The 27,131-nt window shown below is 39.1% G+C and overlaps 1 protein-coding gene across 1 annotated transcript in view; it reads left to right on the top strand.

The window, feature by feature from the left end:
* The window catches only part of LOC128637982 (glutamate receptor U1-like), a 134,779-nt gene extending 107,858 nt beyond the window's left edge, over nt 1-26,921 (top strand). The window contains exons 10-12 of the mRNA XM_053689866.1: nt 2,513-2,738; nt 13,178-13,425; nt 26,452-26,921. Coding sequence (XP_053545841.1) covers nt 2,513-2,738; nt 13,178-13,425; nt 26,452-26,544 — 567 coding nt within the window. The 3' untranslated portion in view covers nt 26,545-26,921. The remainder of the gene's footprint in view (nt 1-2,512; nt 2,739-13,177; nt 13,426-26,451) is intronic.
* Nucleotides 26,922-27,131: the final 210 nt, after the last annotated feature.

Below are 27,131 nucleotides of genomic sequence, written 5' to 3'. Positions count from 1 at the left end.
ATATATATATAATATTGCATATTGTGTACATCATTCATTATAGTCGGCTTTTTAAATTCATTAATGTTTTTGCAATGGCTTATAAAGACACAATTTCGTTTCAAGGTTTACATGATATTTTTCATAGCACTTCTGATGGGGCCACTGTAACAAAAGGAATAGGTTACATTAAAGGACCAGTAAATAAAGTAGGATTGCATAATCCACTAATGCACAATAAAAAGAAAATGCAAAAGCACTTACTCTGAATTTCAAATTATCAGTAGTTTGTTTTCTGAGAACTTCCAAAGATTTTTTTTAATTTCCTGCCCACTGTAGCATGTGACAGCCATCAGCCAATTACAGACTCATATACGTATACACTGTGAACCTCTTGCACATGCTCAGTAGGAGCTGGTGCCTCAGAAAGTGTGCAAATAAAAAAACTGAGAACAAATTGATAATAGAAGTATATTAGAACGTTATTTAAAATAACCTACTCTTTATGAATCATTAAAATTTTAATTTTTGATTTAAGCAATCTCTTTAAAAAGTTACTTTCAGAAGGTTAATGATTATATTGTTAGGACTTGCTTGCTGCAGTATTGGCTTGTAGCAATTTATTTAGGTCAATGGGGCATAAAGCCAAAATTAAACTTTAAAAATTGTCATGGAGTTTAAATTTTAGAAAAACTTTCCAATATTCTTCTGTTATTAAATTTATCTTTTTCTCTTGTTATTCTTTGTTAAAATTATGCACCTTTCGATGAGGAGCATACTGGGGTAGGCTTTAGAAGCAGGCACGTTTTGAGCACAGTATAACTGTTAGCTGTGTTTGCAAACAATGCTTTGCAACAATGTCATACATATATTGCTCAAAACACATGCATGAGCTTGCACCTACCTCAGTATGCTCACATGAAAAGGATCAAAGGAACAAAGAACATAATGCAAATTTTATTAAATTAATAAAAACATTGAAAAGTTGTTTTTTTTGTTTGTTTGTTTTTAAATTGTACATTATATCCAAATCATAAAAGTTTAATTTTGACTTTACTGTACCTTTAAGATCATATTTATGAAAAACTAGGCCTATTATATCTTAAATCTGTTCTTTTAAATGCATTAGTAGAAATGTAGATTTTCACTGATTCTTTAAAGGGACATGAAACCCAAAACTTTTTCTTTCATTATTCAGATGGAGAATACAATTCTAAAAAAGTTTCCATTATACTTTTATTATCACAATTGATTTTTTTTCTTGTGTTATTCTTTGTTGAAGAGATACCTAGTTAGGCAGCGGTGTACATGCCTGAGCACTACATAACAGGAAATAATGCTGTCATCTAGGACTCTTGCTAATGTATAACATTGTTGCAAAACTACTGCCATTTAGTGCTGCCGACACGTGCACACTCCTGAGCTCACCTTTCTGCTTTTCAACAAAGAATAACAAGGAAACAAAAAAAATGTCATATTAGGAGTACATTGAAAAGTTGTTTAAAATTGGATGTTCTATCTGAATCATGAAAGAAAAATGGTTTGGTTTTATGTCCCTTTAAGAAAAAATTTTCTCGGTTCTTAGGCAATCCTCCAAACCTGCCTATTATTAAATCTTCTACCCAGGGGTCAAGTCGAGTGGGAACGGAGTTCCTGGACTATTTTTCCAGGGGGAACTAAGAGAACAGAACTGGTTCAGTAAACACTGCTGCTGCTGCTGCTGCTGGGAGTAGCTGGAGCACAGTCTGATTAGAGGGATAGTGAGATCCTCTAGTAATGGTCAGCAGCACTTCCTACAATACACTACACGCAAGCCTGCCAGTGGTCCTGCTGTGTGATGACCCTGCAATGTGTGGAAACACATGGTGCTTACATTTCTGTGTGACTTGTTTGGGGTAATTTAGTTCCCCTCAGCAGAAAGAAGACTATTGCACCTTAAGTGGGTGAGACTCTGTGACAGAGGAGGAGTCTCAGGCCCAAAGGCAACCATTCAACCCTTCATTGGTTTTAATTTGCTTTCATTGACCAAAGTGTATAGATTATATACATATAAATACAGTGTGTGTGTATAAAACAATAGTAATTGTATGGGGGGAGGGAAGTCTTGGTGAGTTCCCACACTTTTTTTGTAGGACTTGACCCCTGCTTCTACCCTAAATACCAATTTAAAGAACATTGTTTATTATCCATCTCTTTTGAAACAAATAAGCATAGCACATACCCAAATAAGGAACAAGCACAATAATGGTGCTCTGACAAAATGCCTCAATTAGTAAATGGTGCAGCTTTGGAATCCAATCACAGGACTAGCAGACTGATTATCTGAATAACTGAACTCAGATCTGGAATGTGAGAATTGTCTAGTGCCTGGGAAATTTGAGAAAATGAGAAATAAATCTCTCCGTATGCAAATTATTATGTTGTTAATTCTTACCTCAGGCACCCATCTAAATAAGCTGTTTCTGTAAAGGATTCATTACTACTAAATGTTAATTCTATTTAAAGTGGTCTATTGATTTTGTCTTTGATGCAGAATTCTAAGAATCCAACTTACCGCATGATTTATGAGTACATGGATAAAAGGAAAGATTATGTTATGGTGAAAACGTTCAGTGAGGGAGTGCAGCGAGTAAAGGAATCTAACTATGCCTTTCTGGGAGAGTCTGTTATGCAAGATCTTACTGTTGCGAAACACTGTGACATTGTCCGAGTACCTGAAGTGATTGCAATGCGAGGCTATGGCGTTGCAGCCTCAATAGTAATTCCATATATTGCTTCAATGTGAATTGTCCTGAGATAGTTAAAGGGATAGGGAATTCAAAATTAATCTTGCATGATTCAGATAGAGAATGTCATTTTAAGATACTTTTAAATTCACTTCTATTTTCAAATGTGCTTCGTTCTCTTAGTATCCCTTGTTAAAAAATGAATATGCACATATCATACACTAGTGGGAGCTGCTGCTAATTGGTTCCTGCACACATTTGTCTCTTGTGATTGGCTAAATAGATATTTTCAGCTTCCTGTCAGTAGTGCAATGCTGACCCTTCAGCAATGGATAACAAAAGAATGAAGAAAATTTGATAATAGAATTAAAGGGGAAAGTTGTTTAAAATTGTATGTTCTATCTGAATCATAAAAGAAAATTTTGGGGTTTACTATCCCTTTAAGTGAATTTCTTCAGAAGAAGAGCTTTTAAAGAAATTTGAGAGTTTTAACTCTAAATATGTTTTCTTATTGATTTTACACATCAGTGCTTCTTTTCTGTGAGGTACCCACACAATTCATATCTTGATTTTCTTTTTCAGCAAACTAATCACATTCAGAAAATTACTTCAGTTTACAGAAACCAAATGGGGAGGGGAAACGCCATAATTAATATAAAATATACAAATAAAATACAGTTTTTGTGTAATTTTCATTAGCATACAGTCATTGTTTTGTAAATATTTAAAACATGCATTTCATTTTATTTCCAAGTTCAACATCAGTTCATGTCCCCAAAGCACCAAAATTTAGGATTCTATATTTTTGTAAGAAAGACAAATGAAAATGTAGGATTTCATACCTTTGTAATAAAAAAAACTTTAGTGAAAAATATATATTGGTTTTCTCAAAATGCTTCATCTTGCAATTTGTGAAAAAAAAGTAGGGATAAAAAAATCTAACCCTAAAATAAGAAAGCAGCTAAATGATGACGTTTCTGCAGTTAGTAAATCTAGGTGCTTTATAATTCAATCACAGAACTTGTAAAGAGTTGTGAGTTGTAGGATGTCTCCTATTAAAAGGTATAGAGCTTGCTGGAAAGAGAAACTTTGTTGGTGAGAGTTAAGTTAGCAGGGAACAGGGGTGCACTTTATAAATTAAATACTACAGCTTATACAAATCAGATTACTCTGCTTTTAACGTATAGAATCTTACATCTGCCCCTATTATGAAGCATTTACTATGAGTAATAAGTGTTTTATGTATTTTGACACTGCCTCACCACATTTTAGTTCATGAGAAAAAATCAGCGAGAACTGTAGGGGAGAAACGTTTAAAGAATACACCAGACCTGGCGGAGAAATTGCAGCTATGTTCATGGAAAGCCCCTATTTAGCCCACTTAAAGAGGCAGGGAAACTCATTTTGTAATATAGAAAATAGTCTCAATATTTAATTATTAATATAAATTCACAACGCTTTTTTTTAATGAGCAGCATAGTGTGGCTTCTACAATGCTAAAATAGTTATTTTTTTCTTGTGTCATTTCAATATGAATTTTAATTTTTTTCATAAAATAAAATTTTTGAATAACACTTTTGTTTGAGTTTTAAGGCGTTTAAACAATACAGCTCGTTACTGCATTCCATTATAACATATTCATTTTCATAAACAGGGGCTGCTGACCTCTGGTCTTATGTTTGCATATAATAGGGGCTGCTGGCCTCTGGTCTTATGTTTGCATATAATAGGGGCTGCTGACCTCTGGTCTTATGTTTGCATATAATAGGGACTGCTGGCCTCTGGTCTTATGTTTGCATATAATAGGGGCTGCTGGGCTCTGGTATTATGTTTGCATATAATAGGGGCTGCTGGGCTCTGGTCTTATGTTTGCATATAATAGGGGCTGCTGACCTCTGGTCTTATGTTTGCATATAATAGGGGCTGCTGGGCTCTGGTCTTATGTTTGCATATAACAGGGGCTGCTGGCCTCTGGTCTTATGTTTGCATATAATAGGGGCTGCTGGGCTCTGGTCTTATGTTTGCATATAATAGGGGCTGCTGGGCTCTGGTCTTATGTTTGCATATAATAGGGGCTGCTGGGCTCTGGTCTTATGTTTGCATATAATAGGGGCTGCTGGGCTCTGGTCTTATGTTTGCATAGCCAAAGATCCAAAGGAGTAGCAGCACCACTTGGTCAAGTTCATAAAATGTTTTTGAGACATCAAATTAAAATATTTGCACAACGGTCAGCTGATATGTTTATGTGATCTCTTAATAAATATTTTGTGAACTTGACCAAGTGCTGCTGCTACTCATTTGGATCTTTGGATATTGTTTGGGGGTGAGTGCATAAGCCTAGCAGCGTGCACCTTAAGATGTAGTAGTGCTGGACATTTCCTTTGATGTCTTATGTTTGCATATAACAGGGGCTAATGGGCAATGGCTCTGGTCTGATGTCTTATGTTTGCATATAACAGGGGCTACTGGGCAGTGGCTCTGGTCTGATGCCTTATGTTTGCATATATAGTTATTTTTTTCTTGTGTCATTTCAATATGAATTTTAATTTTTTTCATAAAATAAAATTTTTGAATAACACTTTTGTTTGAGTTTTAAGGCGTTTAAACAATACAGCTCGTTACTGCATTCCATTATAACATATTCATTTTCATAAACAGGGGCTGCTGACCTCTGGTCTTATGTTTGCATATAATAGGGGCTGCTGGCCTCTGGTCTTATGTTTGCATATAATAGGGGCTGCTGGCCTCTGGTCTTATGTTTGCATATAATAGGGGCTGCTGGCCTCTGGTCTTATGTTTGCATATAATAGGGACTGCTGGCCTCTGGTCTTATGTTTGCATATAATAGGGGCTGCTGGGCTCTGGTATTATGTTTGCATATAATAGGGGCTGCTGGGCTCTGGTCTTATGTTTGCATATAATAGGGGCTGCTGACCTCTGGTCTTATGTTTGCATATAATAGGGGCTGCTGGGCTCTGGTCTTATGTTTGCATATAACAGGGGCTGCTGGCCTCTGGTCTTATGTTTGCATATAATAGGGGCTGCTGGGCTCTGGTCTTATGTTTGCATATAATAGGGGCTGCTGGGCTCTGGTCTTATGTTTGCATATAATAGGGGCTGCTGGGCTCTGGTCTTATGTTTGCATATAATAGGGGCTGCTGGGCTCTGGTCTTATGTTTGCATAGCCAAAGATCCAAAGGAGTAGCAGCACCACTTGGTCAAGTTCATAAAATGTTTTTGGGACATCAAATTAAAATATTCGCACAACGGTCAGCTGATATGTTTATGTGATCTCTTAATAAATATTTTGTGAACTTGACCAAGTGCTGCTGCTACTCATTTGGATCTTTGGATATTGTTTGGGGGTGAGTGCAGAAGCCTAGCAGTGTGCACCTTAAGATGTAGTAGTGCTGGACATTTCCTTTGATGTCTTATGTTTGCATATAACAGGGGCTAATGGGCAATGGCTCTGGTCTGATGTCTTATGTTTGCATATAACAGGGGCTACTGGGCAGTGGCTCTGGTCTGATGTCTTATGTTTGCATATAACAGGGGCTACTGAGCACTGCCTCTGGTCTGATGTCTTATGTTTGCATATAACAGGGGCTACTGGGCAGTGCTTCTGGTCTGATGACCTTATGTTTGCATATAACAGGGGCTACTGGGCAATGGCTCTGGTCTGATGTCTTATGTTTGCATATAACAGGGGCTACTGGGCAGTTGCTCTGGTCTGATGTCTTATGTTTGCATATAACAGGGGCTACTGGGCAATGGCTCTGGTCTGATGTCTTATGTTTGCATATAACAGGGGCTACTGGGCAGTTGCTCTGGTCTGATGTCTTATGTTTGCATATAACAGGGGCTACTGGGCAGTTGCTCTGGTCTGATGTCTTATGTTTGCATATAACAGGGGCTAATGTGCAATGGCTCTGGATTGATGTCTTATGTTTGCATATAACAGGGGCTACTGGGCAATGGCTCTGGTGTGATGTCTTATGTTTGCATATAACAGGGGCTACTGGGCAGTGCTTCTGGTCTGATGACCTTATGTTTGCATATAACAGGGGCTACTGGGCAATGGCTCTGGTCTGATGTCTTATGTTTGCATATAACAGGGGCTACTGGGCAGTTGCTCTGGTCTGATGTCTTATGTTTGCATATAACAGGGGCTAATGTGCAATGGTTTTGGATTGATGTCTTATGTTTGCATATAACAGGGGCTAATGTGCAATGGCTCTGGATTGATGTCTTATGTTTGCATATAACAGGGGCTACTGGGCAATGGCTCTGGTCTGATGTCTTATGTTTGCATATAACAGGGGCTACTGAGCACTGCCTCTGGTCTGATGTCTTATGTTTGCATATAACAGGGGCTACTGGGCAGTGGCTCTTGTCTGATGTCTAATGTTTGCATATAACAGGGGGCTACTAGGCAATGGCTCTGGTCTGATGTCTTATGTTTGCATATAACAGGGGGCTACTGGGCAATGGCTCTGGTCTGATGTCTTATGTTTGCATGTAACAGGGGCTAATGTGCAATGGCTCTGGTCTGATGTCTTATGTTTGCATGTAACAGGGGCTAATGTGCAGTGGCTCTGGTCTGATGTCTTATGTTTGCATGTAACAGGGGCTAATGTGCAATGGCTCTGGTCTGATGTCTTATGTTTGCATGTAACAGGGGCTAATGTGCAGTGGCTCTGGTCTGATGTCTTATGTTTGCATGTAACAGGGGCTAATGTGCAGTGGCTCTGGTCTGATGTCTTATGTTTGCATATAACAGGGGCTAATGAGCAGTGGCTCTGGTCTGATGTCTTATGTTTGCATATAACAGGGGCTAATGTGCAATGGCTCTGGATTGATGTCTTATGTTTGCATATAACAGGGGCTAATGTGCAATGGCTCTGGATTGATGTCTTATGTTTGCATATAACAGGGGCTACTGGGCAATGGCTCTGGTCTGATGTCTTATGTTTGCATATAACAGGGGCTAATGTGCAGTGGCTCTGGTCTGATGTCTTATGTTTGCATATAACAGGGGCTACTGAGCACTGCCTCTGGATTGATGTCTTATGTTTGCATATAACAGGGGCTAATGTGCAGTGGCTCTGGTCTGATGTCTTATGTTTGCATATAACAAGGGCTACTGAGCACTGCCTCTGGTCTGATGTCTTATGTTTGCATATAACAGGGGCTACTGGGCAATGGCTCTGGTGTGATGTCTTATGTTTGCATATAACAGGGGCTACTGGGCAATGGCTCTGGTGTGATGTCTTATGTTTGCATATAACAGGGGCTACTGGGCAGTGCTTCTGGTCTGATGACCTTATGTTTGCATATAACAGGGGCTACTGGGCAGTGCCTCTGGTCTGATGTTTTATGTTTGCATATAACAGGGGCTACTGGGCAGTGGCTCTGGTTTGATGTCTTATGTTTTCATATAACAGGGGCTACTGGGCCGTAGTTATGGTCTGATATCTTTTGTTTGCATGTAACAGGGGCTACGGGGCAGAGTATCTAATCTGATGTCTTATGTTTGCATATACTAAGAAATCGCTCTGGTCTGATGTGTTATGTTTGCATATAACAGGGGCTGCTGGGCAGTGGCTCTGGTCTGATGTCTTATGTTTGCATATAACAGGGACTACTAGGCAATGGCTCTGGTCTGATGTCTTATGTTTGCATATAACAGGGACTACTAGGCAATGGCTCTGGTCTGATGTCTTCTGTTTGCATATAACAGGGGCTACTGGGCAGTGGCTCTGGTCTGATGTGTTATATTTGCATATAACAGGGGCTACTGGGAAGAGACTCTCATCTGATGTCTGATGTTTGCATATAACAGGGGCTAATGGGCAATGGCTCTGGTTTGATATCTTATGTTTGCATATAAAAGGGGGTAATGGGCAATGGCTCTGGTCTGATGTCTTATGTTTGCATATAACAGGGGCTACTGAGCACTGCCTCTGGTCTGATGTCTTATGTTTGCATATAACAGGGGCTAATGGGCAATGGCTCTGGTTTGATGTCTTATGTTTGCATATAACAGGGGTTATTGGGCAACGGCTCTGGTGTGATGCCTTATGTTTGCATATAACAGGGGCTACAGGGCAGTGGCTCTGGTCTGATGTCTTATGTTTGCATATAACAGGGGCTACTGGGCAGTGCCTCTGGTCTGATGTTTTATGTTTGCATATAACAGGGGCTACTGGGCAGTGCCTCTGGTCTGATGTTTTATGTTTGCATATAACAGTGGCTACTGGGCCATAGTTCTGGTCTGATATCTTTTGTTTGCATGTAACAGGGGCTACGGGGCACAGTATCTCAGCTGATGTCTTATGTTTGCATATACTAAGAAATCGCTCTGGTCTGATGTGTTATGTTTGCATATAACAGGGACTACTGGGCAGTGGCTCTGGTCTGATGTCTTCTGTTTGCATACAACAGGGACTACTGGGCAGTGGCTCTGGTCTGATGTCTTATGTTTGCATATAACAGGGGCTATTGGGCAGTGGCTCTGGTCTGATGCCTTATGTTTGCACATAACAGGGGCTACTGGGCAGTGGCTCTGGTCTGATGTCTTCTGTTTGCATATAACAGGGGGCTACTAGGCAATGGCTCTGGTCTGATGTCTTCTGTTTGCATATAACAGGGGGCTACTAGGCAATGGCTCTGGTCTGATGTCTTCTGTTTGCATATAACAGGGGCTACTGGGCAGTGGCTCTGGTATGATGTGTTATGATTGCATATAACAGGGGCTACTGGGCAATGGCTCTGGTCTGATGTCTTCTGTTTGCATATAACAGGGGGCTACAAGGCAATGGCTCTGGTCTGATGTCTTCTGTTTGCATATAACAGGGGGCTACTAGGCAATGGTTCTGGTCTGATGTCTTCTGTTTACATATAACAGGGGCTACTGGGCAGTGGCTCTGGTCTGATGTGTTATGTTTGCATATAACAAGGGCTACTGGGAAGAGACTCTCATCTGATGTCTTATGTTTGCATATAACAGGGGCTACTAGTCAATGGCTCTGGCGTGATGTCTTCTGTGTGCATATAACAGGGGCTACTGGGCAGAGACTCTCATCTGATGTCTTATGTTTGCATATAACAGGGGCTACTGGGCAGTGGCTCTCATCTGATGTCTTATATATGTATACAACAGAGGCTACTTGGCTGTGGCTCTGATCTGATGTCTGATATAAGTAAATCAATATGGACACACTGCACTATGATCCACTAAGAGACCAACCAAGTATACCCTATGTAGGAGGTGCAGAGTGCAAGTATTCAATAGAGAAGCTTTCCCAATTATCACCTCCCAAAAATGTTAGTAGATTGTTCTATCACAGTGAGTTGTCTTACGCTAATAAAGCTTGTTAAAAAAAAACTGATCCCTACCCTACAATAAACTTTATATATAGTTCCAGCTTTTTTCTGGGTTATGTTAAAACTTGATCGCTCACTACAGTGGACTATTGTTTATAAGTTTCAAGTTTGAAAGATAACTTTGATTGAAAACAAGAGCTAAAGAAAAACATTGGGCCTAAAGACTTACAGAACATTTTATCTGGAGCTTATCCTCTACGAACCCATAAAATCATATTCACTGACTAACATAGAAGTCAAAACATATCAATTAAACAGATGTGTTTGTTTATTATACATTATACCATTAGCTATCTAATTGATACTTGTCACCTATTGGTCCACACATCCTACTTAAGGCTCCAGTGAAGGAGAGGGCATTGTCTCTGATGGAGCACCTTGCTCTGTTCCAATAAAGGAGAAGAACCAATCTGCTATATTTGGTTACAACCGTCTTTAGAATCTGAATGGAATTGTACTGCTCCATTGTATGTCCTGAAATCACCTGTAATGTTTTGAAACTTTTTAATAAAGCTCTAAAAAGACAAAAAAAATCTGAGCTTATGAAAATGTTAAAATACAGTGATTAAAATGTAGACTACCCTCAAAATCAGGCCGATATGCATTTCATAATACCAATCTTTATTCATATACAGCTCATAGAGTTGCAACCATACATTTAAAAATCTAAATATCTACATTGATGTAAGAAGGACTCAATAATAAAAAAATAGCTCCTATTACTGTTTATAACTCAACTTATGTGGATCCAGATAGAGAATGACCTATTCCTAGAGTATGGTTCCCTGCTACTGGCTTGTGGTCTGATATTCCCTTGGATTTCAGCCTGTATTGTACAGATGGTGTAAGATTCTATTAAGAACAATTGAGATTTGCACTATGGTATTTTTGTATTTGCATTATGGAAACATCCTATACTTTTGCAATAATTGCTTTAGCGTTAAATTGACGTATTTCAACATTTTCGTGTACTTTTTTATAACATTAATAAAAGCTCAGTTTTAAAGGGACAGTACACTGTAAAATTGTGTTTCCTTTAATGTATTTCCAATGACCTGTTATACCAGCTGCAAAGTATAAAATGTATGAGAGATTTCATTTTTAAGTTTGCGTATATGAAATAGCTGGTTTACTGTATGCTTTGAAACCACAGCCTGCAGGTAATATCAGATCACAGTATTTTATCACTTTGAGTACACATACTTGCTTCCATATCTTATATTTGTCTGTAAACAAAAGCTCCATACTTATAGGGAACAATGGAAAATTATCATTTTATTAGTTATCTTCTCTACATCCCACCAGGAGTGTAATTTCTTCTGCTGGCTGTGTTTACATAGCCTGTCAACATAGGTAGGGATAACATAGGCTAAATCAGCTATTTCAAATAGGGTACACAAGCGATTTGTAAACAATTTTATACACTCAAGCAGGTAAAATGGATCATTGGGAAGAAATTAAAGGGGAGAAAAATATTGGGCAAACTGTCCCTTTAATCTACAATGCTTTGTTAGGACGTGGTAACTAAATGTGACAATCTACTAGAATGCTTTGGTAGCTGATTATTGGGAATGCGCTTTATCTCGTGTATATTTATACTGAGATCTTTTATGGCTATACAATATACGAGAGCTGCAGGCAACTGAGTTTGGTCTGAGATCTGATCACAACCCCCCTTCCTTCATCACCTACTGGTCATCCAGTATTTTTGTGGACATATAGGATAACCCAAAAATTTCTGCCTCAAACATAATTTTATTTCTGCCCTAATCAGAACACATTTAGTACTTATAGAGAAGATTAATTTTATTTTAAATCAACATGATCATTGATAATATGATATGCTTAAAGCAACTGTAATATTATGTGTTAACAGTAGATCCAGTTCTCTGATTTTATGTTGAAAAATACATTACCGGTTAAAGTGAAGGTAAACTTGATAATTGCGGAACATATCAGTGTAACTATGATATAAATCCAACTCCACTTTTATTTATGATTATTTTTTCTTACTGATTTACTCCTACTGCTCTTCTTCCTGGTACCGATCTACTTTAGGTGGCCAATTCCTTACACAGCATGCCCCTTGGATCAATCGCTCATGCACTACGGATCCCTGATTCTGCCGCCAAAAGGCCAGAAAATCTATTTGCCGGATGAAGAAACTTCATTGAATTAAAAAAAAAAGTGTAGATCTGCACTGGAAGGAGGAGCTGAAGAAGTAAATCGAAGCACTGATATTTTGCTTAATGATCAAGTTTACCCTCACTTTAAGACACTTTGGGGCCCATTTATCAAGCTCTGAACAGAGCTTGTGGGCCCCTGTTTCTGGCGAGTCTTCAGACTCGCCAGAAACAGCAGTTATGAAGCAGCGGTCACAAAGACCGCTGCTCCATAACCCTGTCCGCCTGCTCTGATGAGGTGGACAGGAATCGCCGGAAATCAACCCGATCAAGTACGATCGGGTTGATTGACACCCCCTGCTGGCAGCTGATTGGCCGCAAGTCTGCAGCGGGCGGCATTGCACCAGCAGCTCTTGTGAGCTACTGGTGCAATGCTGAATACAGAGAGCGTATTGCTCTCCGCATTCAACAAGGTCTTGCAGACCTGATCCGCACTGTCGGATAAATAGGCCCCATTGAGTTTTCCAATTTTTATAGTGGGGTCCAGATGAAAGAAAATTATTTACAGAGCTACATATGTACAACAAATTATTGGAATATGATTTAGAAGTTGCCTCTTTTCTTTGTGGGCATAACCTTCATCCTGGAGAACTCCACTGTGGCAAATGTTCACCGTTAAATGATCAAGCCTTCTCCTTGAGAAAAGTTATCATAATTTTTTTGGCTGTGTCAAAGATAAAAAAATAAAGTCTTCTCATCTCAGACCTTTGAGAGTAGGAAAATTATGTCTTGAATTTTAAACTGTTCTGACATGAAGTGTCCATGAATATAGATTCTGGTGTTCAAAAGGTTGAGCCCTGGATAAATAACTTTGTCATTGTTATTTGGAACTTTGGCTTTCAGTAAGCATTCCAGTTTAATTAAACACATTCTCATGTATTTTTGTGTGTGTTTGCATTTAAGATTCTCCACTTATCAAGGAACTGTCTGTTGCAATACTGGAAAAATCTGAATCTGGAGAGATTGAATATCTTCGTAACAAGTGGTGGGATACTACATGTGCCACAAAAGCCAGTACTGGTTGGATACCTGTGCAACCTTATACCTTGGGAGGAATCTTCTTGATACTAGGCATTGGCTTAGCATTGGGGGTCATTGTCTCACTCATTGAACTGGTGTTTAAGGCAAAGCATTCTGCAAACCAGCAAAAGGTAGGACTTTATATTTTTCTCATTATTATATATTATTATTATTATTATTTATATGGCATTATCATATTATACAGCATAGCTTAATAGAACATAACACCCTAAAAAGTTACATTTATGTTAGCATTATAATACAGAAACTCTCATGAGAGAATATAGGCTGGTTTAGAAGAAGATTATTAAAGGGACACTGAACCCAATTTTTTTCTTTTGTGATTCAGATAGAGCATGCAATTTTAAGCAACTTTCTAATTTACTCCTATTATCAATTTTTCTTCATTCTCTTGCTATCTTTCAGGTAGATTACGAGTCTTGCGTTATGAGCTGTACGGTGCTACCGTGCAGTTTTTTCTCACCGCTCACTTACCTACAGCGCTGGTATTACAGTTTTTTACAAACCCGGTGTTAAAAGGCAAGAAGTGAGCGTAGAGCAAAATTGTGCTCCATACCGCACTCCAGTACCAACGCTGCTTAAGTCAGCGGGGAGCTGGTTGTACATGCTCGTGTATTATTTCCCCATAGACATCAATGGGGAGAGCCGGCTGAGAAAAAGTCTAACACCTGCCAAAAGCAGCGTAAAACTCAGTAACGCAGCGCCATTGATTCCTATGGGGAAACTAAATTTATGTTTACACCTAACACCCTAACATGAACCCCAAGTCTAAACACCCATAATCTTACACTTATTAACCCCTAATCTGCCGCCCCAACATCGCCGACACCTACATTATACTTATTAACCCCTAATCTGCCGCTCCAGACATCGATGTCACCTACATTATACTTATTAACCCCTAATCTGCTGCCCCAACTTTGCCGACACCTACATTATATTTATTATTAACCCCTAATCTGCCGCCCCCAACGTTGCCGCCACTATAATAAACATATTAACCCCTAAACCTAAGTCTAACCCTAACACCCCATAACTTAAATATAATTTAAATAAATCTAAATAAAATTCCTATCATTAACTAAATAATTCCAATTTAAAACTAAATACCTGTAAAATAAATCCTAAGCTAGCTACAATATAACTAATAGTTACATTGTATCTACCTTAGGGTTTATTTTTATTTTACAGGCAAGTTCGTATTTATTTTAACTAGGTAGAATAGTTACTAAATAGTTATTAACTATTAAATAACTACCTAGCTAAAATAAATACAAATTTACCTGTAAAATAAAGCCTAACCTAAGTTGCACTAACACCTAACACTACACTACAATTAAATAAATTAAATTAGCTAAATCACAAAATAAAACAAACACTAAATTACAGAAAATAAAAAACAAATTACAGATCTTTAAACTAATTACACCTAATCTAATAGCCCTATCAAAATAAAAAAAGCCCCCCAAAATAAAAAAAAACCCAGCCTAAACTAAACTACCAATAGCCCTTAAAATGGTCTTTTGCAGGGCATTGCCCCAAAGAAATCAGCTCTATTACCTGTAAAAAAAAATACAAGCAACCCCCCAACAGTAAAACCCACCACCCACACAACCAACCCCCAAATAAAAGCCTAACTAAAAAAAACCTTCAGTCTTCATCCAAGCGGCAAGATGTCCTCAACGAAGCCGGCAGAAATGGTCCTCCAAACGGGCAGAAGTCTTCATGCAGATGGCATCTTCTATCTTCATCCTTCCGACGTGGAGCAGCTCCATCTTCAAGACATCCGGCGTGGAGCATCCTCTTCAAACGACGGTTTCTTCGGAATGAATATCTCTTTAAGTGACGTTATCCAAGATGGCATCCCTTAGATTCCGATTGGCTGATAGAATTCTATCAGCCAATCGGAATTAAGGTAGAAAAAATACTACTGGCTGATGCAATCAGCCAATAGGATTGAGCTGGCATTCTATTGGCTGTTCCTAACTTAAGTTAGGTTTTATTTTACAGGTAAATTGTATTTATTTTAGCTAGATAGTTATTAAATAGTTAACTATTTAGTAACTATTCTACCTAGTTAAAATAAATACAAACTTGCCTTTAAAATAAAAATAAACCCTAAGCTAGCTACAATGTAACTATTAGTTATATTGTAGCTAGCTTAGGGTTTATTTTATAGGTAAGTATTTCATTTTAAATAGGAATAATTTAGTTAATGATAAGAATTTTATTTAGATTTATTTAAATTATATTTAAGTTAGGGGGTGTTAGGGTTAGGGTTAGACTTAGGTTTAAAGGGTTAAGCAATTTAGAATAGTGGCGGCGATGTTACGGACGGCAGATTAGGGGTTGATAAATGTAGGTAGGTGGTGGCGATGTTGGGGGCAGCAGATTAGGGGTTAATAAATATAATGTAGGTTGCGGCGATGTCCAGAGTGGAAGATTAGGGGTTAATAATATTTAACTAGTGTTTGCGAGGTGGGAGTACGGCAGTTTAGGGGTTAATATGTTTATTCTAGTGACGGCGATGTCGGGAGCGGCAGATTAGGGGTTAATGATTTTATTTTAGTGTTTGCGATGCGGGAGGGCCTCGGTTTAGGGGTTAATAGGTAGTTTATGGGTGTTAGTGTACTTTTTAGCACTTTAGTTATGAGTTTTATACTACGGCGTTGTAGTGTAAAACTCATAACTACTGACTTAAAAATGCGTTAGGAATCTTGTCGGTATAGGCTGTACCGCTCACTTTTTGGTCTCCCAGGACAAACTCGTAATACCAGCGCTATGGAAGTCCCATAGGAAAAAGGCTTTACGAACTTTACGTAAGTCGGTTTGCGGTAAGCCCAAAAAAGTGTGCGGTACACCTATATCTGCAAGACTCGTAATAGCAGCGGCAGTAAAAAAGCAGGACCTGTTAACGCTGCTTTTTCACCTTACCTCAAAACTCGTAATCTAGGCGTTTATTTGAAAAAGAAGGCATCTAAGCTTTTTTTGGTTCAGACCTCTGGACAGCACTTTTTTATTGGTGGATAAATGTATCCACCAATCAGCAAGAACAACCCAGGTTGTTCACCAAAAATGGGCCGTTATCTAAACTTACATTCTTGCATTTCAAATAAAGATACCAAGAGAATGAAGAAAATGTAAAAATAGGAGTAAATCAGAAAGTTGCTTAAAATGTCATACTCTATCTGAATCATGAAAGAAACAATTTGGGTTCAGTGTCCCTTTAAGGCTCAAGAAGACAAATGAACAAATAGAATAATTATTAGAGCATGTAGTACATTTTGTGTGAACAAGTGACATGTGCCTTTTAACTGTCAAATCCTGAGCTCGCAATGTACTGAATTTTCAAGGGTTGTCACAGGTTTGGAGACCTGTGCCTCTGTCCTATTTTCATTTTCCATAAAGATATCTGCCAATATATGCAGACCAAAGAACATCTTTCTACATAAAGAAACAGGGACAACCTTGTTTTAGAGACGAGAAGCATCATGTGCATTGTTAATGGACAGAGGTAGAGGCTGAATTGGGACATAAGAGCCAGATAAAGATCATTAAAGGTCTTGTGTTACACAAGTCTAAGATCGTGGCTGGACTGTTATCCAACACACATTTGTGCGATGGATAACAAATGTCCGTCGTATAACAGTCCGGCCACAACCAAATGTGTCCTGATTATAACAGAACTCTCTGGAGTGTATCTGCCCTCGGCCGAATGTTCTTGTAATAGAATACTCAGAATATAGTCTCTCGGACATATGTCTGACGGACAGATGTGCTTCGGCATTCTGTCCTTCAGCATTTTGTCTGAGAACTCTCTAAGATAGACTTTTATAGACTATGTTTAACCCCTTAACGACCAGCGCTGTACCCTGTACAACGCTGGTCGTTAAGCCCTTAAAGGGACACTGAACCCAAATGTTTTCTTTTGTGATTCAGATAGAGCATGACATTTTAAGGAATTTTCTAATTTACTCCTATTATCAAATTTTCTTCATTCTCTTGGTATCTTTATTTGAAATGCAAGAATGTAAGTTTAGATGCCGGCCCATTTTTGGTGAACAACCTGGGTTGTCCTTGCTGATTGGTGGATAAATTCATCCACCAATAAAAAAAAGTGCTGTCCAGAGAGCTGAACCAAAAAAACTTAGATGCCTTTTTCAAATAAAGATAGCAAGAGAATGAAGAAAAACTGATAATAGAAGTAAATTAGAAAGTTGCTTAAAATTGCATGCTCTATCTGAATCACTAATGAAAATTTTTTGGTTCAGTGTCCCTTTAAGGACCAGCGATGCACCCTGTAAGATGCTGCTGTCCTGGACCTTTCTCTGCCGCGATCTTGCTAAAAGTAACAAGATCGTGCTATTTCTCCATGCCCCACCAGTGGGGCAGTGCAGAAATAGAGTTGCAGAGTCACTGATGCAGAGAGGGCCACTCTGTGGCCCTCTCTACATCGGGTAGCGGTGGTGCCAATCGTTGGTGGCGTGGGAGGGTAAGGGGGAGGCGGGTGGTCAGCCCATCACGGGAGGTGGGCGGGAATGGGTGGGACCACTACGCTACAGAAAAAAAACCTCTCAGAGCAGCAGGGTGGGGGAGGAAGGAGGAAGGTGGAAGAGGGGGATCATACTGTGGAGGTGGGATAAGAGGGTGGGAAAGCGATGTGGGAGGGGGTAAATGAGGTGGGGAGCAGCTACATTACAGAAACAAATGTGTGTGGGGGTTTTATTACATAAAATTGCCAAATTTCTGAAAACTGGGTATTGGCAGACAGCTGCCAGTACCTAAGATGGTGGCAATTAATTAGAGGGGGGAAGGTAAGAAAGCTTTTTGTGAGGGGTTTAGAGAGGTGGGAAGGTAAGGGGGTAATCCTACACTAATAATAAAAAAAAAATTAAAAAGTGTAAAACTGCATACTGACAGACTGTTTTTCGGTACTTAAGATAGGGGTGACCATTGGGGGGGGGGGGGAGGGAAGAGAGCTGTTTGAGAGGGATCAGGGGGTGGGAAGTGTCAGGTGGGAGGCTGATCTCTACACTAAAGCTGAATTTAACCTTACAAGCTACCTAATTAACCCCTTCACTGCTGGGAATAATAGAAGTGTGGTGCACAGCTGCAATTAGTGGCCTTCTTCTTTACCAAAAAGCAATGGCAAAGCCATATATGTCTGCTATTTCTGAACAAAGGGGATCCTAGAGAAGCTTTAACAACCATTGTGCCATGATTGCACAAGCTGTTTGTAAATAATTTTAGTGAGAAACCTAAGGTTTGAGAAAAAGTTAACAATTTTTTTTAACAATTTTTTTTATTTGATCGCATTTGGCGGTGACATGGTGGCATGATATATACCATATATGGGCCTAGATCAATACTTTGGGTTGTCTACTAAAAAAAAGATATAGTTTTGATAGGTAAATAAAAAAAAACAAGGCTCTATTTCTGTTTAAATGGAGTGATGGCAAAAATGCTAAACAAAATTTGGGGAAGTTTTAGTCTGAAATATTTGGTCCTTAAGGGGTTAAAGGGATACTAAACACCAAAAAAAATTATTGTTTAAAAAGATAGATAATCCCTTTATTACCCATTCCCTAGTTTTGCATAACCAACACTGTTATAGAAATATACTTTTTACCTCTGTAATTACCTTGTATCTAAGCTTCTGCTGACTGCCTTATCTTAGATCTTTTGACAGACTTGCATTTTAGCAATTAGTGCTGACTCTTAAATAACTTCACATGCATGAGCACAATGCTATCTATATGAAACACATGAACTAATGCCCTCTAGCTGTAAAAAAAACTGTCAAATGTATTCAGATTAGAGACAGTTTTATTTTGGACTTTACTATCCCTTTAATGAATAGTAGTATATTAGGCATTCTGCTATGCAAGGGAACAAGATCAGTCCTTCACTCTTTTGATGTGGGAGAGTCACCTATTGTGGGAGGATTATTTTCCTGGCAGTCCCTTGGCAAACAGGATCCTTTAGGTGATGTGATCCTTAGGTTAAAGGGACATACAATCCAATTTTTTTCTTTATTGATTCAGATGGAGCAAGTGATTTTAAACTACTTTCCATTTTACTTATATAATCTAATTTGTTTTCTTCTCTTGATATTCTTTTTTTTATTATTTTTTAAATGATATCTAGGTAGACTCAGGCGCTGCTCATTGGTTGCTGCACATATATGCCGCTTGTAATTGGCTGACCAATGTGTTCAGATAGCTCCCAGTAGTGCATTGCTGCTCCTTCAACAAAGGATACCAAGAGAATGAAGCAGATTATATAACAGTAAATTGAAAAGTTGTTTAAAATTGTATTCTCTATCTCAATCATGAAAGAAAAATATTGTGTTTCATGTCCATTTAATTTGGTCTTTTTGGTGTGTGGTAACAAAGTTGGAGGGACATAGGGGTAGGAGGGTCATTTAGGTTAGGGTTCCCTTAGGGTGGGGGGTAAAGTGTTGTTGAGTACAGCAGTTATGGTGTTAAATGTAGAGGATGGTTTTGGTGGAATAGTAGGATGTGTGGTGGGTGGTTTTGGTGGTTAGCCGGTTAAAGGGACACTGAACCAAAAAAAATTATTCCGTGATTCAGATAGAGCATGCAATTTTTTAGCAACTTTCTAATTTACTCCTATTATCAATTTTTCTCCGTTCTCTTACTATCTTTATTTGAAAAGGAAGGCATCTAAGCTTTTTGTTTGGTTCAGTACTCTGGACAGCACTTTTTTATTGGTGGATTAATGTATCCGCCAATCAACAAGAACAACCCAGGTTGTTCACCAAAAAGAAAATTTATGCTTACCTGATAAATTTATTTCTTCTTAGACACGATGAGTCCACGGATCATCTTCATTACTTATGGGATATTCACCTCCTGGTCAGCAGGAGGAGGCAAAGAGCACCACAGCAGAGCTGTTAAATAGCTTCTCCCTTCTCTCCCACTCCAGTCATTCGACCGAACTTAGAAAGAGAAAGGAATAGCCAAGGTGCAGAGGTGACTGAAGTTTACAATAAATAACATCCTATCCTAAAAAGACAGGGCAGGCCGTGGACTCATTGTGTCTAAGAAGAAATACATTTATCAGTTAAGCATACATTTTCTTTTATTCTTAATGACAAGATAAGTCCACAGATCATCTTCATTACTTATGGGATCCAATACCCAAGCTAGAGTACACGGATGATACGGGAGGGACAATACAGGATACCTAAACGAAAGGCACCACTGCATGAAAAACCTTTCTCCCAAAAGCAGCCTCAGCCGAGGCAAAATAATCAAATTTGTAAAACCTTGTAAAAGTGTGAAGAGAGGACCAAGTTGCAGCCTTGCAAATCTGTTCCACAGAAGCTTCATTTTAGAATGCCCATGAGGAAGTAACAGCCCTAGTGGAATGAGCCGTAATCCTTTCAGGAGGCTGCTGTCCAGCAGTCTCATACGTCAAACGTATAATACTCTTCAGCCAAAAAGAAAGAGAAACAGCTGTAGCTTTCTGTCCCCTACGTTTGCCTGAAAATACCACAAACAAAGAGGAAGACTGGTGAAAGTCTTTAGTCACCTGTAAATAGAACTTTAAAGCACGAACCCCATCCAAATTGTGTAAGAGGCTCTCCATCTTAGAAGAAGGATTAGGACACAAAGAAGGTACAACAATCTCCTGATTAATGTTCCTATGAGAAACAACCTTAGAGATAAATCCAAATTTCGTACATAAGACAACCTTATCCTCATGAAAAATAAGGTAAGGGGTCTCACATTGTAAAGCTGAAAGCTCAGACACTCTGCGAGAACTAAATTAAGACTCCATGGAGGAGTAACTGGTCTAAACACAGGATAGATAATGCTTAAATTTGACCCTTTAAAGAACTTGTTGATAAGTCTTTCTCCAATCCTTCCTGGAGAAAGGATAAAATTCTAGGTATCCTCACTCTACTCCTGAGTAGCCCTTGGATTCACACCAATAAAGATATTTACGTCAAATCTTATGATAAATCTTTCTAGTGACAGGCTTACAAGCCTGAATCAAAGTATCTATGACTGAGTCAGAAAAACCTTGCTTGGCAAGAATCAGCCGTTCAATCTCCAAGCAGTCAGCTTCAGAGAATCTAGATTTGGATGATGGAAGGGTCCCTGAATTAGAAGGTCCTTTCAAAGCGGAAGCCTCCAAGGAGGTAGAGACGACATCTCCACCAAGTCTGCATACCAGATCCTGCAAGGCCAGGCCGGTGCTATGAGAATCACTGAAGCCCTTTCCTGTTTGATCCTGGCAATCACTTGAGGAAGGAGAACAAATGGAGAAAACAGATATACTAGATTGAAGGACCAAGGGGCTGCCAGAGCATCTATCAGAGTCACCTGAGGATCTCTGGATCTCGACCCGTACCTCGGAAGTTTGGCATTCTGCCTGGATGCCAAGAGATCCAACTCCGGCTGACCCCATTTGAGGTTCAGACTGTAGAACACATCCGGATGAAGTTCCCACTCCACCGGATGAAAGGTCTGTCTCCTCAGAAAATCCACCTCCCAATTGTAAACCCCTGGGATATGAATTACCAACAGACAACAAGAATGGGTCTCCGCCCACTGAATTAATTTTGAGACCTCTGCCATCACCAAGGAACTTCTTATTCCTCCCTGATGATTGATGTAGGCAACTGACGTTATGTTGACTGACTGGAACCTGATAAACTGAACCGAAGCCAGCTGAGGCCAGGCCAGAAGAGCATTGTAGATCGCTCTCAGTTCCAGAATGTCTATAGGAAACAAAGCCTCTGTCTGAGACCATATACCCTAAGCCCTCAGGGAACCCCAAACTGCTCCCCACCCCAGATGGCTGGCATCTGTTTTCACAATCTCCCAGGAAGGTCTACGAAAACATATTCCCTGGGAGAGATGGTCTAGAGACAACCACCAAAGAATAGACTCCTTTGTCTCCTGTGCCAATAGAAGTCAAGGGGACAAGCTCAAATAATTTCTGATCCATTGTTTGACCAACTGAAGAGCTCTGAGATGAAAGTGAGCAAACGAGACAATGTCCATTGCCGCTACCATCAGACCTATTAACGCCATGCACTGAGCCACTGAAGGGCGAGGAGAAGATAGCAGAGCTAGGCAAGTATCAATATCTTTAATTTCCTGACATCTGTCAGAAAAATCTTCATAGACAGAGTCTATGATGGTCCCAAGAAAGGTCACTCTTGTAAGAAGAACTAAAGAACTCTTTTCTAGATTCACCTTCCACCCGTGTGACCTTAGGAAAATCACTACCAATTCCGTGTGAGATTTTGCCAGCTGAAAGGACGGCATCTGTACTAGAATATCGTCCAGATACGGCGCCATCGCAATGCCTCCTGAACAAAGCACCGCAAGCAGAGACCCCAGAACCTTAGTGAAGATTCTGGGAGCCGTGGCAAGACCGAAAAGAAGAGCCACAAACTGGAAATGTTTGTCTAGAAAGGCAAACCTTAAGAACTTGTGATGATCCCTGTGAATGGGAACAAGCAGGTACGAGTCCTTTTAATCTACTGTTGTCAGAAATTGACCCGGATCAAGGGAAGAATGGAATGAATAGTTTCCATCTAGAAGGACGGTACACTAATAAATTTGTTTAGACTCTTGAGACCTAAAAAGGTGATCTGAAGGTTCCCTCTTTATTTGGTAACCACACACCGATTGGGATAAAAAAAACAGACCCTGTACCTGTATTGGGACTGGAACAATCACTCCCATGTCAGAGAGGTCTCCTACGCAGTGTAAGAACGCCTCTCCTCTTGTCTGATCTGCAGATAATCTTGAAAACAGAACCTGCCTCTGGCTTTTTTTTTTTTTTAAATTCTTTAAATTTTAAAAGAGATTATTTCCAACAAGCTTAGACTTAGAGCATACATCCAAAGAACAAGGCTCTAACCATAAGGCTCTGCTCTTAACCTATCCTGGATTTAATCCAGGGAAGATTCCGACTTAGTAGCCTCAGGCCAATATGTCGTCACACTAGTGACTGTAGCAAAGTACACAGCTGGATGCTATTGTAAACCCTGGTGTACATCCTTCTTTATCTTTTGTCCATAGGACCTTTGAAAACCAAACTACCCTCTAAGGATAAAGTAGAACTCTTAGCTAACTTGGAAACAACTTCTTCCACCCTAAGAAATATTTTCCCAGACTCCGTAGCTGAATCGGCTATGGGGAACATGTCTTTAAATATAGGAAATGATGACTCTTCCCTTCCTTATAACGTACTGGATGCACGAGGATAGATTACGCCAGTAGAGTCTGAGCCACCCAGGGTAGCTAAAACCTCCTAAAGTAACAAATGGAGATGTTCAATCTAGAAAACTGAAAGAAAAACAATCTCAGAATCAAAGAAATATAATATTCATCTGAGTCTGAGAATTCTCTCTCAGATAATCCCAAAGTATCTTCCTCTTCCCGTTAACAGGGAAGAACCATTCGGAATAGCCACTACTGAATCAATCACTCAAATGAATAAACAATAATTCCTCTAATAATGTCTTTCTACCACGCAGGAAAAACATAGAATGCAAGAAATGCAGAGAAACTCCGGGTGGAGTGTGAGAGGAAACGCAGGACACTGCATGTGGGCCATAAAAATTATGTGAGACACTATAGGAGAAATTTGTGGCCTAGATTGACCATTGTCAACAGACTCCTAAACAGCAAACACCTGAGAAGGAGTAGATTCAGAAAAAAAGTGAAATCTGTTAATAAATATTAACACATAAAAAACGTTACTGTCTCTTTAAATTTAAAAAGTAACTTTTTTTGTGTGCTCCTGTTCCATCCTATCACAGAGGATGAATTAAACAAATAAACAGTTGAAATTCCTTTCATAAAATTAACAGATAAAATTTTTTACTGTCTCTTTACATTTTAAAAGTAATTTCTTATTTCTGTGCGCAGAAACAAGCAAATTAGCATATCAACATTGCTGTCCATAGACATCATCATGACATTGTGCCGTAATTCCAGATTGTAAATAGCAGGGAACCACAGGGCACTGCATGTGAGATATAAAAATTAATGTTTAATCACCCTGCCTCACATATAGCAGGAAAATGAAATAAAGAGAACTTTACCAATTGCAAATAAAATCAACATATGGCAAGTGGTACTGTCCCTTTAAATGTTAAAAGGAAACATCTTTATTATTATCATTATGTCAAACATTGCAGATGTATAAGGAACTTGTCATCTATACCCTCAGTTTGACCCAGTTGAAATGGTAGACAACCTACCTACACGAAATCTGAACTCATTGTAGCGCTAACTGGAGCACAATCATGTAGACAAAAAAATGTCCCCACATCTTCCGATAACCAGAAGTGGCAAGAAGAAAGAGTCTCTCTACACTGCGCCATCCTCCGCTCCTAGCGCAAATTTCACTGACAGGAGGGAGGAGAGAAGCCTTGGCGCCATTTTACAACTTCTCCCCTCGTGGGCGTCATCCACTTTACCTCTCGGTCGCCATTGCTCTGAGTAAAGGCGCCGGGAGGAAAAGGCCAAAACTTCAGACTTAAGCTAAAGGCTGCGACACCGCTGCTTATTGCGGTAACACTGCACACACTGTACCTACACTGGTAGCCTATGTAAATATAAAGCAAACAAGTAATCTCCCGGTTGCCATTTACACCCCAGGGATCAAACAAACAGACTGACTAGCAACATGCGATTAAGTTGCTCAGTCCTTTAGTGTCCGGATATTTATCTTTGCCCCACAGTGAATTAGGGTCCATGAGTAAAAAGCGCAATGCAAGCTCAAATATAAATGTAAACAGAAACAGTCTCTTTCACCCAGGCAGCTCTTTATTAGCCAGGAAAAAGAAAGACAAGCCATTGCCTGCATCTTAACTGCCTAAATATATCCCCTGCTAAATCAAGGGGAGTTTAAAGACAAGTTAAATGAGGTTTTTTTTAAATGGAAACTTAAGAAAGTGCCCAAACCTTCTCTGAGATCTTTGCCCCCAGAAAAAAGATTAGCACTTACCTCATGTTCTGCCTGACAGTAAGGCAGTTCCAGGTTTAAGAGGTCCTCTCCCTCCCATGGACCTGGAAGGAAAAACGAAAGTCCTGAGTAAAATGTTTCAGGTTTTCTTAGACAGGGCAGCATCAGTATGAGAGGCGCAGTGAGAATTATGTCCCACCAGTTCCCATTGCTTTAAAGCTTTTGCTCTACTGTAGAGACTGATATGGACTACGCCTACACCCTAGAGCAAAGTAGCACTCTCTGGCACTACTTTAAAAATAATAAACTCTTGATTGAAGAATCTTTTCTAACACCTCACTTTACCTCTTCCTATCACTAACATAGGCAAAGAGAATGACTGGAGTGGGAGGGAAGGGAGGAGCTAATTAACAGCTCTGCTTTGGTGCTCTTGTCTCCTCCTGCTGACCAGGAGGTGAATATCCCATAAGTAATGAAGATGGTCCGTGGACTCATTGTGTCTTTAAGAAGAAAATGGGATGGCATCTAAACTTACATTCTTGCATTTCAAATGAAGAAAATTTGATAATTGGAGTAAATTAGAAAGGTGCTTAAAATTTCATGCTCTATCTGAATCACGAAAGAAAAAAAATTGGGTTCAGTGTCCCTTTAAGTACTGTGGATAACGGTCTGTTAAAAGGTTCATTGTGTGAATTTGGGATTAGGGGTTAAGTGAGGTGGAGGACCAACAGTTAGAGGTTAAATGCAGTTGTGGGTCTGACAAGTTAGGTGTTAACTGCGGTAGCTGATTAAGGGTTTAGATTTGCACATTATTTTTTAAATGAAATAATAGTGAACAAATGTAAAAGTGTTCTTTCTTTTTAAACCCGAGTAAGTGCAATTTGTTAGTTTTCATACAAATGCACTGAATAATGAAATGTATGTTGTTTTTGCGTTTTGTATGAAACTGAAATCACATCTCTAGCATCTGGAGGTTCAAAAGTGAATTATAAAATAACTGAAAATGATATGAAATCATTGCAGACTCCATGAATTGCAATGCAGTGTTATCTACACAAGAACTCAAATGAGATCGAAATGGGAGTTTACACACGGTCTCTGCTTACAATAGGTAATTACATAGCTATCACTATTAACTCTTCTACCCTTTATATTTGTTTTTTGTTTTGTTTTAGAAATCTTGCTGCTCTGCCTTTTCCGAGGAGTTTCGCCAACGTTTTGGAACAAGAAATGAAAATCAAGAGAACTTGGAAAAAGTAAAACCATAAGTGATGTTCCTGATGAATTGATATTTTTTTTTTTTTTAAATTTGTACTATTGCAGTTTATACCTAAACCATTTACTGCTATATTGATAGTAATGTGTTCTTCTATACTCGTTTAATTTTCAGTAAGCATTATGGTGCTTTGAGGGAACTTTAAAACAAAATTAAACAGAAGTGTTTCTTTTTAGAATTGAATTAGTGAAGACTGCGCTGTATCTGTTGAGGATGGAGTCAAATTATAATTGTTGGGTTTATGTCATGAATAAATTGCATGTAGATATCGCTAATGTAACCATTTTTTCCACCCATTACATAACAAGTGTCCATATTTGTTGTACAAAATAAATACTAACAAACTCATTAAAGGGACAATGAACACCACTTGCTTTTGTGTAAAAAACATGCTTTTGTGTAAAAATCTGTAACTTAGGTTTTAAAAAAGCTTCAAATTACCTAAACCAGCTATTTGATTGACAGCTCACATAATTTGGTTTTGGCCTCTCTAAGGAGTGTGTTTGATGCATACTGAGTTATTGACATGATACACACCACCATTGGTAGATATAGTGTTTTGATGCTGATGCAAAGGGC

This window comes from Bombina bombina, chromosome 8 (assembly GCF_027579735.1).
Source record: "Bombina bombina isolate aBomBom1 chromosome 8, aBomBom1.pri, whole genome shotgun sequence".
NCBI lineage: Eukaryota > Metazoa > Chordata > Amphibia > Anura > Bombinatoridae > Bombina > Bombina bombina.
Note: the sequence above shows the minus strand (reverse complement) of the source record. Positions and strands in the feature narration are given on the sequence as shown.